The 11,592-nt window shown below is 42.2% G+C and overlaps 1 protein-coding gene across 1 annotated transcript; it reads left to right on the top strand.

Annotated features, from left to right (window-relative positions):
* The first annotated feature begins 3,527 nt into the window (after nt 1-3,527).
* Nucleotides 3,528-7,376, top strand: LOC110498533 (zinc finger protein 34-like). The gene is made up of 3 exons (XM_036953788.1): nt 3,528-3,967; nt 4,316-4,446; nt 4,651-7,376. Exons 1-3 carry the CDS (start codon nt 3,691-3,693, stop codon nt 5,812-5,814), a joined length of 1,572 nt encoding a protein of 523 aa, XP_036809683.1. The 5' UTR covers nt 3,528-3,690; the 3' UTR covers nt 5,815-7,376.
* Nucleotides 7,377-11,592: the final 4,216 nt, after the last annotated feature.

The following is an 11,592-nucleotide window of genomic DNA, read 5'->3' as shown; positions in this document are numbered from 1 at the left end:
AAAATGTACAGCTGACTGACTTGGTTATTTTTGTGTCATTTCAGGGACTGAGTTTCCCTTACCTAAGTGGAACCAAAACATTATACTTCATTCTTGAATCAACACATATTTTTTTTTTTTTATATTAAACTCCAATGGCTTATCGTGGAGAAATTACAAGATTATGTTCATACTTATAACGTCGTATAAAGACAAATTTTTCATCAAACAAATGATCATTGCGGAGCTAATGTGATGTAGTAAAGTCATTGAAATATGTTGCATGAGAAAACATAATCCGCTTTTATTAAAAGGCGCATGCATGATCTCGCTTTACATCAATGGAGGTCGATTTAACTTGTTGACTGCTAATCTATTCATTTTGCGCATGTGAAAATCTCTGCGGAGAAACACTTGGAGGAACTTTAAGGCTATTTTCTGGAAATTGTGTCGTTATGTGCCAGATGTTAAGACGACAAACCATTGTAATTGGGTTATTTGCGGGATTCACTTTGTTAAATCAATAGCATTGGGTCTACGGTATTGACTCAAATCTGGGATTCTGATTGAAATTCAACTATGGATATGTATTGAATATATGCTTGAGAATTGGCTGATGTATTTTATACATTTGACGCATTACAGGTTCATCTTAAAATACTAGATGTCTAATAAGTGTGAAGCAGAGGTTGGTATTCAAAATATAGAGTCGTATTGTTTGGGTAGACTGAAATGAAAACAGCGCCTTCTAATCATTTGAATGGAAATATGTTATTAGTGTTTTTTTTTCGGGTAGACTACGAATGCCCTGTTTTAGTCCGCTGGTGAAAGCGTGTGGTGCTCGCTGGGCTATATCAGGCTGTAAGGGACACAGTGGGTTAGTTTGGTGTAGAGATATGACTAAGTTGTATGGGAGATATGCTTTGGCACCATTTTGTTATCATTCATTACTCAATTCTATAGTTTAACACCAGTGAATTTGAGCAGGAAGGTAATTTCATTTCAAACGATAATCTGTTTCCGAACAGTGTCCAGTCATTAAAGTGGATTGCTGTTAGTTTTGACTGTTGCAACTTTTTGAAGGTTCTAGATTTGTTAAACAACAGGTTTATATTATTACAAAATGAATGCAACAGGTTGCAATGATTAGGTTACGGAAAGGGGTTATAGGTACGCTGAGAAATTAACACTTTCTTTTCCAGGAGAATGGGGGGAGTCATTTTCTCTCTCTTTTTGAAATGTTTTCTAAGGCTACGGTCTTAGGAGAACAGTTAGTGAAATTCGGCAGTTTTATAAGTATAAATCTACCCAATTAAATAAGGCCTGGCAATTTTTGTTTGTTTTTGCCATATGGTTTACCACACACACACACACACACACAATTTACTGGTTATGAATATGGGTTAGTGCCGAGGTATCTTAAAGGGGCGCACACACACACTCAATTTTCTGAAGTCTTTTTTAATTAAACACGTGAATTATTTTGAATAGAAATGTACTGGAAACTCATTGTAAACCTGGGATACGAAATGTATGAAATGTTTGACCTTTTCATTAATTAGTCAAATATAGTAAGACACACTTCTTTGAAGGGTTTGTATGACCTCTGTCCTGACTTTCCACTGTGGTTTGATCGCCCTCAATGGAAAGCCATTCAGATGATGATTTGAAGGTCATTTGTAATACTGATCATTATGATGTAGTTCATAGCCATATTTGTGATTTGGACCAATGGGAAGAGGGAGAGGGCGTTGCCTTTGACTAAGGGTAGGCTGTATTAAGACTATTTTCCTATGAGCGTATGGGTACAATGTTTTTCTTTATGGAATTATTAAATGGTAGTGATTCTTATTCAATTTGTTTTTTTTTAACGAGTCGTGTCAAAATGGGGGAATTTACCAGTCCTCTGAGGTTTAGGATTGAAGTTTACACACCTTGAGTGATATGTAGGAGTGTATTGAGTGATATGTAGGAGTGTATTGAGTGATATGTAGGAGTGTATTGAGTGATATGTAGGAGTGTATTGAGTGATATGTAGGAGTGTATTGAGTGATATGTAGAAGTGTATTGTTGTGCTGTATGTTTTGTTTCGATACAAATCTCACTAGATTTGATCTGCTGGATTGTTGGGATTTCTCACGATGGGTTAGAAATCTAACTGTGCCCATAATTGATTTAGATTTGTCTAAAATAGTTTATTTTGGGTATCAGGTTGATTGTAGAGGTCTACACACTGCTACATGTATAGTAAATGAGATTAAGAATGCACTAAGATACTGATCTGTAATTATATGCATGATAAGAATGTTAATACTATAATTATAGGTTAATTATACTGTATGTTAATATAAATGTACATTCTGCCAATGTTGGTGTATGCCAAATTGAGGGTTTTAATCACTGAACAATGTCATTCTAAATTTGGGTTGGATAATTAATTGGGTTTTGATTATGATTTGGAAATGGAATGATTTTTAAAACTGACGGATTGATTGGTGAATGAGAGGGTGAACTCTGATCCGGAGAGTGGAACTGATTCGAATCCATTTGATTTATATCCATTACCAAATTACATTTTTGATGATAATGATAATTCTCAGGAACAATAGCACGTATGGCGCTAATGGCACATAGAGTCTATAGGAGTGGCCTTATAAGTAGTGGAATCATGATGCTTGTTCTGGGTCATGTTGATTGAGCACCAATGCAATACATTTGACTTAAACCGGGATTCACTACCTGGATTTGTCCAACAAGATATGCTAATTTGAGTTCCTATAGATGGTGTTATGGGGATGGAAATAGTTATTTCCACCATGTTGACCAATGGGAGTATGCTCAGTATCAACAAGATGATTTGTTTCATACTGATGAAAAATCTACTCTGATTTAGATTGCTGGTCATTTGTTAACGACAGTTGAATGTTTATATAATTCCCAATGAAGGATAATTTTATGTTTAAAGGCCGTATCGCAAGCGATGAGTATTGACGTTTCTTAACGTTAAAACAAAATCGTCGGGATTGTAGTTCACATGAGCCAGTCGTGGGCAGAGCTAACAGCTGCTAACTGTAGGGAGAAGGCAGAATCCTGCCGAGAGTTTAAGACCTAGGAGCCCCCCGGTGAGTAGGCCTGAAGAGAGAAATCCACAGGATGAGTTTAAGTAAGGTAGGATTTCTTGCGTTTATTGCTATGGTAATTAAATTGTACTGCACTGATGGGTCTTAAATCGCGGAAAATATATGTGGCAGTGGCAGCAGGACAGACATTTTTGGGTGTAAGAGTTTCCTCTTTGCAGAAGATCTACAGTTGGTTTTAAGAGAAGGGTTCCATCCTCCCAGGCTGTTGTAGTATCTGGTAAGGCTAAAGTAGTGGGATACGGGTGGTGTGTTTGTTTATGTGTAGAGTTAGGTGGAGGTGCGATTAAAAAAAAAAAAATCCTTTCCACTTTTTTCTGACAATGTGCAATTCACACTCCGACCTGTGAAAGGCAGCAATACGCAACACAACTAGTCTGCCGGAAACTCACACGAAGAATTAACGGAAGTGAACAGTGACCAAGAACAATTTCCACGTTAGTGTTTTATTGTTGTTATTTCGATGTTAAAAAATGACTAATTTAACTGCACAGCATCACATACTTACCCCATATAGTGTTTAATTCGCGTTGGAGACAGGAATTGGTTGATAGACGTTATTTAGCAGCTAACAATGGCAACCTGTGTGGTTTTTCACACTCAAATAGCCTCCATCATGGAGGTGCTGGCGAATGCAGCCGTGGCAGAGATCTGTAAACTCGTAGACGACGACTATGCAGTGTTTCGTTTAGAAATAACTCAAAGCCAGAAAGAAAACAGGGCTTTACGAAGGAAACTACTGGAAATGAAGGTGGCACGGGAGCGCACAGAGAGGACAACGCGAGAGCGCGTCCTCGCCAGTCGTCCCAGTAGTGTCAAGATCCTCGACCGATACAGAGGAATGACAAGAGGTACATTTTGCAGAAAAAAGGCAGAGGCTGCGTAATTGGGTCTTGGTCAGTTTTTGGATAGAATGCAATAATTCCCCTGATTACTTAACTACCATGCCAAAGATACAATAGCATATTGTAACCAGATCCCTGATTAACTGTATTTCTTATTATTTACTCATTGCAAACAATGTGGTACATGGAACATAATCAGCCTACATCAATCAATAAGTAGTACATAAAGTAGTTATAATAAGTGTTACCTTACATCCTTACCAATTCTAGACAGCGTCAAAAGTGCACAATATAGCGTTGATCAATCACAGTAGTTCACCTAAGCACCTCTTTCCCCCCCAATCACTCTCTCAGGTGAAGGACATCTAACTGGAGGCCACAGGAGCTTTGTGAAGCCAGTGGGACACAATACATGGAGAGATGACCAACCAATCACTGTTGATGAGGGGAGTGGAACCTCAATCCAGCATGTTGTCGTTATAGAGGTTAGTGTAATAGTGTTGCATTGAAAATGTGTTACTATGTAAATCAAATATGGCCTGTTTATTTCAGAAAGGCTTCCCTCAGCTATTCACATGCTTACATGTACATCCTCATTTATCTGCCATAGTGGAGCTTGTGAGACTTCCCTACGGCATTGTTATCCAATACAACTAGTTACCAGTAACAACCTCCTCTCTTCTTGTCAGGCTGCAGATGCAGAGACTGCTGGTCTTGGAGTCAAGCAGGAGAGGTCTGAAGAAGAGGAGAACCAACGGCACAGCAGAGACGTCCAGACTGGAGCGCCCTCTTTAGCCACGGCAAACCCCACCGCCACCACGCAGCCCAGTACCAGATGCAGCGTCACAGAGGTCAGTGGAACGCTGAACGGCATCCGCAAGTCAGAGACCGACACAGAGACTTTAACCGTAACACAGAGACCAGAGAGCCCAGAGAGACTGGGGCTTGGACCTCTGGGCTGTCATCCTGCTCTCGGCTCAGAGTATTTACTTTACGGTAACCCAAGCCTGAGGACAGTTCATTCCCATCGAGACGCAGGTGACGTGTTAGAAACTGGCAATGATCCGTCTTGTTCTTACTCTACAAAGATGGACCCTGGCAACATTCCCTTGGATTTAGAGACACAGACTGATCTGTCTAGAGGGGACTGGAACCAGTACAGTAGTAGTGTATACTCTGAAGGGTGCCTAGATAAGAAAGGGGAGGTTATAGTGGTAGATGAGGTGAAAGTGGAGGGCGACGTTCCTCCCACATGGAATGCAGATACTCACTTAGGAAATGGACTCTCACAGGGCAGAGATTTCTTAGATTACAGGGAAAGCTTAGAGACTAATCCAAATGTCGCAACCCACTCCCCTTTAAACGACCTCACGGATCGCAACCCAGTGTCCACGTCGATGCGGCCTTCCGATTCACACAGCCGCGTCCTTTTCGATCAGGTATTGAACTCAAACGACAGGGCTAGAGCCCAGGCTCAGGGAAGGGGAGCAACATCAGGCAATAGTAAAGAGAAACGGTTCCTCTGCATGTTCTGTAACAAAGGCTTCAGCTGCCCCCAGAAGGTGGAGATCCACCAGAGGGTCCACACAGGGGAGAAACCCTTCAGCTGTACCCAATGTCACATGCGCTTTGCTGAGGCTGGCAACCTGAAGCGGCACCAGAGGGTCCACACAGGGGTGAAACCCTTCAGCTGTACTGAGTGTCATATGCGCTTCGCCCAGGCTGGTGACCTGAAGAGGCACCAAAGGGTCCACACGGGAGAAAGGCCATTCGCCTGTAATCACTGCGTGAAGAGGTTCTCTGAGAGGAGATACCTAAGGATACACCAGCAGAAAATGCATTCCACTCTTTAACATAAAAGTTACAATTCCACTCGATAGCTACCTGGCTAGCTAAGTAAACAACAGCAGGAATAATCTAGCTAGCTGTAAAGTTTACAAGTATCCCCACTAGCTGGCTACTAGACGACCAATATAACATTTGGGCCTAAAGCTTTTTGTTGGGACCCAAGGCAAGCAACTCTTGCCTGTATCAGTATTGGACACTAGCTATAATGTGGACCAATACTTTTATAGCAATATAGCTACCTACTAATGTAATGGCCCAATGTATTGCACATTGTTTTGATAAACCGGTTAGAATAAGGCTGTCAAATCTATACCAAATGCATTGCCTATCAATTAGGGCTGGGCGATATATCGAATTCATTTGATTAATTCGACTTCATGTTTTTGTGCGATATTCCAAATGCCTGTATCGCATTTGGAATATTGCATTTTTTGTGTTTTTCTGAGCGTTTATGTCCCCTTGTTCTCATGTTGTCTTTTTGGTTTCGTTCCTTCCTTCTGTGCTGTGCACCTTCCCATTTACATCAGAGATCGGTATATAACGACGATATGCTCATGTCTCCCTGCCCTAACAATGGGGGGGAGGGAGTCGCCCCAAAGGCAGAACGGCATTGGGCTTATTTTGGATAGATTATGACGAGAGTGAAACCTCTCGCTTTGTCTCTATCTCCCAAGCCCCTCCCCCTATCACTCACAACAATAAAGATGAGAGATCACTTCTTCCTCTCTGACAAACGGTTTCAACTCGCTATTTTGCATTTGAGGTTTGGTCCAACAGAAATCGGTCATATGGACACCGAAACACATGGAGACATTATTTTACTGTTATAGAGGAGAAGGTAACCTTTCGAACCATACCAGACACTGCTAAAAACGGATGTACCAATGAACATTCATTCTGGGTAATGTATGCTCAGTTTGTCATGCGCATATTACGGTACCACGTATCGCTAGCAGCATTTTTGTCAAATAAAGATTGTTTTACTAGCTGTTTAGTCTGTGTTTTCTGGATGTGGAATAAGCATAAAACAATTTATATAAGGAATTGGCAACTTGTCATTCTGAGAAATAAGGTAGGCCACTTGACCTCAACATCTGAACAAGGTGGACAGACTGTTCAAACAGTTGGAGACGGACAGAAGGGTGTGTTCATAACAATCCCAACTGTTTTGCCTTGTTAGCTGAATTCAGAGCATGTGAAATTATACCTAGATCCAAGTTGGCTAAACTTGAAATATAAATAGTAGCTGGCTACTCACTAGCACGTGGGCTTGTGCTAGAGAGCTTGTTTGAGACCGGTGTTCATTTTCTACAATACCTGCTACATTATTAGTGAATTTGCATCATGCTGTGTTAAATATGTAACAAAAGGGCATTTTCATAGACAGACTTGAAGCCAGATAAGTGATTATTGCGAAAAATCTGATTAAACTATTTTGATAAAATAATGAAAAGTATTAGTGGTTCTTATGATTGTGGAAGGCTTATATTCAGCCTAGGTATAACACCACACGCTCTGAATTCAATAGATTATTGCAGACTGTTTTAAATGAAGTGTATTTGACCTTTTAAATTGTACAACAAAGCATATTTAGAGAACATAAAAAAAAAAAAAAAATATATATATATATATATATATATATATATATATACTGCAAAAAAAAATAAGGGGAACACTAAAATAACACATCCTAGATCTGAACGAATGAAATATTCTTATTAAATACTTTTTTCTTTACATAGTTGAATGTGCTGACAACAAAATCACACAAAAATGATCAATGGAAATCAAATTTATCAACCCATGGAGGTCTGGATTTGGAGTCACACTCAAAATTAAAGTGGAAAACCAAACTACAGGCTGATCCAACTTTGATGTCATGTCCTTAAAACAAGTCAAAATTAGGCTCAGTAGTGTGTGTGGCCTCCACGTGCCTGTATGACCTCCCTACAACGCCTGGGCATGCTCCTGATGAGGTGGCGGATGGTCTCCTGAGGGATCTCCTCCCAGACCTGGACTAAAGCATCCGCCAACTCCTGGACAGTCTGTGGTGCAACGTGACGTTGGTGGATGGAGCGAGACATGATGTCCCAGATGTGCTCAATTGGATTCAGGTCTGGGGAACGGGCGGGCCAGTCCATGGCATCAATGCCTTCCTCTTGCAGGGACTGCTGACACACTCCAGCCACATGAGGTCTAGCATTGTCTTGCATTAGGAGGAACCCAGGGCCAACCGCACCAGCATATGGTCTCACAAGGGGTCTGAGGATCTCATCTCGGTATCTAATGGCAGTCAGGCTACCTCTGGCGAGCACATGGAGGGCTGTGCGGCCCCCCAAAGAAATGCCGTCTGTCACAAGTGCTCAGTGTGAACCTGCTTTCATCTGTGAAGAGCACAGGGCGCCAGTGGCGAATTTGCCAATCTTGTTGTGTTCTCTGGCAAATGCCAAACGTCCTGCACGGTGTTGGGCTGTAAGCACAACCCCCACCTGTGGACGTCGGGCCCTCATACCACCCTCATGGAGTCTGTTTCTGACCGTTTGAGCAGACACATGCACATTTGTGGCCTGCTGGAGGTCATTTTGCAGGGCTCTGGCAGTGCTCTTCCTGCTCCTCCTTGCACAAAGGCGGAGGTAGTGGTCCTGCTGCTGGGTTGTTGCCCTCCTACGGCCTCCTCCATGTCTCCTGATGTACTGGCCTGTCTCCTGGTAGCGCCTCCATGCTCTGGACACTACGCTGACAGACACAGCAAACCTTCTTGCCACAGCTCGCTGAGCCACTTGTGTGGGTTGTAGACTCCGTCTCATGCCACCACTAGAGTGAAAGCACCACCAGCATTCAAAAGTGACCGAAACATCAGCCAGGAAGCATAGGAATTGAGAAGTGGTCTGTGGTCTCCACCTGCAGAAACACTCCTTTATTGGGGGTGTCTTGCTAATTGCCTATAATATCCACCTGTTGTCTATTCCATTTGCACAACAGCATGTGAAATGTATTGTCAATCAGTGTTGCTTCCTAAGTGGACAGTTTGATTTCACAGAAGTGTGATTGACTTGGAGTTACATTGTGTTGTTTAAGTGTTCCCTATATATTTTTTTTTCTTATATGCTCTTCTGTACAATTTGTTTGCAGTCTGCAGTCCATGAGGACCTGCTGATATCCTGTGTTGCTATCGGGAGAGACTGGACCTCTGAAGTGGCTGGTTACAAACCCTGGCCCCGGATCAGGACCCTGGAACAGAAGCCTTCGCTCTTCCTTCCTGAGTCGGGACCGAACCACGACTGACAGTTTCCACCACCACACAGAACACAACCAGTGGACAGGTGGACTGAACAACCGCAGTCCTGGTGGTCATCAGAGAGACCGAGGCTCCCGTCGGGGATCCAGTCTGCAGCCCAGACCCTTCTCTTCACAGTCTCAGTGCAGGGATGGAGCAGGACCTGGGGCTGATAGAGACAGACCTATGATAAAAACACCACAGTATCTATGATGAGCAGAGCAGGTCACCCTGGGCTTCAGCCATCACAGAGAGTGGTGGGAGACTCCACTGATGGTAGTCTTTCAGGAAGTCTGTCTTCTCCTTACCTCAGGCTTACCACACCAATGCAGACAGGGTCAGGATGGGCGTTCACCACGAGGTACCTAGCCTATAACACAGCAAACAGCCCAACAACACCCAAACAATGGCTAGAGGAGGCAGCTCAGAGAGTAACCACCTGAGGCTGGTGGCTCCTGCTTCTACCTCTTCTGGTGTCATCGGGTCACAATTTGGGAGGCTGAGCATTAGGATGTACGCCGACAAGCCATACGCCTGCCCCACATGTGGTAAGCGTTTTACTGAGGCAAACTATGTGAAGAAGCACCAGACCATTCACATCAAGGAAGGAGAGGCGCTTGAAGATCAAACTATGTTACAAGAGCTTCTGCTTCCGGAGTATCCTCCCTAGACATAGGTGTGTCCACAATGGGGAGAAATTTTAGCAGTGTTCCTTGAGCTGTATTATAGTCATGTGAAGTGTCTTGGGGTAAGAGTTGTTTTGGATGACTAAATCTCTCAGTTGAGCATCTGGGTATTCTCACATGATTCAGACTTGTTGTTTGGTGTGCTGGCATAGCATGCTCCCTCAACATGAAACATCGGTGGCATTGTGTTGCGTGATTATACTGCACATTTTAGTGTACCCAGCATAAGGTGCACCTAGTGGTCAAACAGGGAAATGGTTCCAAATGTTTTTCAACCACCACCACCATTTTTTCCCCATAGGTGATTTTAGAAACACTTAATAAGAGCTGTGTTTCGTGTAGGCTTACCCTGGCGTGACATTTTGATAAGTCACCTTGTCCGATTTACAAGTTTATCAATACATTCGTCTATATTTACTCTCAGATTAAAAAAAATCTAATTAGTAGATCATGCAAAACTACAAATCCCTGCAAACTCCTGCACATCATCTCTAGCTGACACCTTTGCTAACAGATATCGTGTCAGTTTAAAACATGCTCAAGACAGTTCACAGAATTTTCCATTTAAAGAAATGTTGCCAATTTATTCTTCACTACATTTAGCTAACATTACATAGTTAATCCAGAGATTCTTACCTTCGGCAGTCTCATACAGATATTCATGGAATTTGTAGTGCTTTATGATTGGCATATTAGCAGTTAATAAGCATTTCATTTTAGGTGGGTAAATACAGGCAGATATATTTTTTAAGTCACCTTGTCCTTGAGAGATTTACACGGCTATCAAAATGTCATGCCAGGGTAAGCCTACATGAAACTCAGCCCTTATATTAAGTGTTTCTAAAATCCTTTATGGGAAAATGAATGGTGGAAAAATGATTGGAACCATTTCCTTGTTTGACCGCAAGGTTTTATGGGTATAACTTATACTATGGTCCTCTAATGGCAGTGGCATGTATTCATGGATGCCAACAGGCTTCCCAAAAAATTGACAAAAAAAAAAATCTCTACTGTCTCTCTGTGTTTCATAATTTTCCCTCAATTTGCAAAAGGCTGAATGTATCTCACAGGAGAAATCATCTGAGCAAGCGATACAGCGCCCCTCGGCCTACAAGTATAGAGACAACCCATCTGATGCTGTCTGGCTCAAACGAGTATGACATTGTTGCCGCCCGTAGAATTTAAAGTAAGGGAAGCCAGCGAGCATTTGGCCTCCCTTGACATAAAATGTGCAAAATAACAAATCCCATTGAGAGCATATGGCATTAACTTGAATAGCTGCATCTCGTTGTGTTGCTGTCCTCCGGTGGCTAGCTAGCTAGCTAGCTAAAATTGTCCCTGTCCAAAATTAGCTACAGATGGAGCTAGGGATTTGGACTTGTGGTTTTACTTAATTCTCCATACTGGGCAATGACTATTACGGCGATTCTGATCCATTGTTGTGACCGGCCTAATTGGATGGAAGTTCCATATGTAGCTAACTATAGATGTAGGCCTAAAAGGCTAATGTTAACTAGCCAACGTTGCCCATGAATGGAAGTTAGGCTAGCGAGCAAGCATTTTAGCCAGGTAGCCTAGGACAACAAACAATAAAAATGTGTATTATACTGTATGATAGAGTGATAGTGTTTTGTCAACATGAAAGAGAGGAGGCTGGCATTGGAGTGTCTCTACAAGTTGGGTGAGTCAACATATTTTTCTACTTGCACCAATGCCCACACACAAGTCAGAACCATGGACAGCCACATCATATTTAGCTTACGTTGATTGTACTAAATTGTTTTTGGTATTAGACTAAGCATAGGTGATTTGATATGTTG

Source organism: Oncorhynchus mykiss, chromosome 19, assembly GCF_013265735.2.
Source record: "Oncorhynchus mykiss isolate Arlee chromosome 19, USDA_OmykA_1.1, whole genome shotgun sequence".
NCBI lineage: Eukaryota > Metazoa > Chordata > Actinopteri > Salmoniformes > Salmonidae > Oncorhynchus > Oncorhynchus mykiss.
Note: the sequence above shows the minus strand (reverse complement) of the source record. Positions and strands in the feature narration are given on the sequence as shown.

Bases quoted from the DNA above. Each gene is read 5' to 3' on its own strand.
- LOC110498533 (XM_036953788.1), top strand. From the start codon at position 3,691: ATGGCAACCTGTGTGGTTTTTCACACTCAAATAGCCTCCATCATGGAG. The intron at 3,968-4,315 runs GTACATTTTGCA...TCACTCTCTCAG, and splicing joins ATACAGAGGAATGACAAGAG to GTGAAGGACATCTAACTGGA. The intron at 4,447-4,650 runs GTTAGTGTAATA...TCTTCTTGTCAG, and splicing joins AGCATGTTGTCGTTATAGAG to GCTGCAGATGCAGAGACTGC.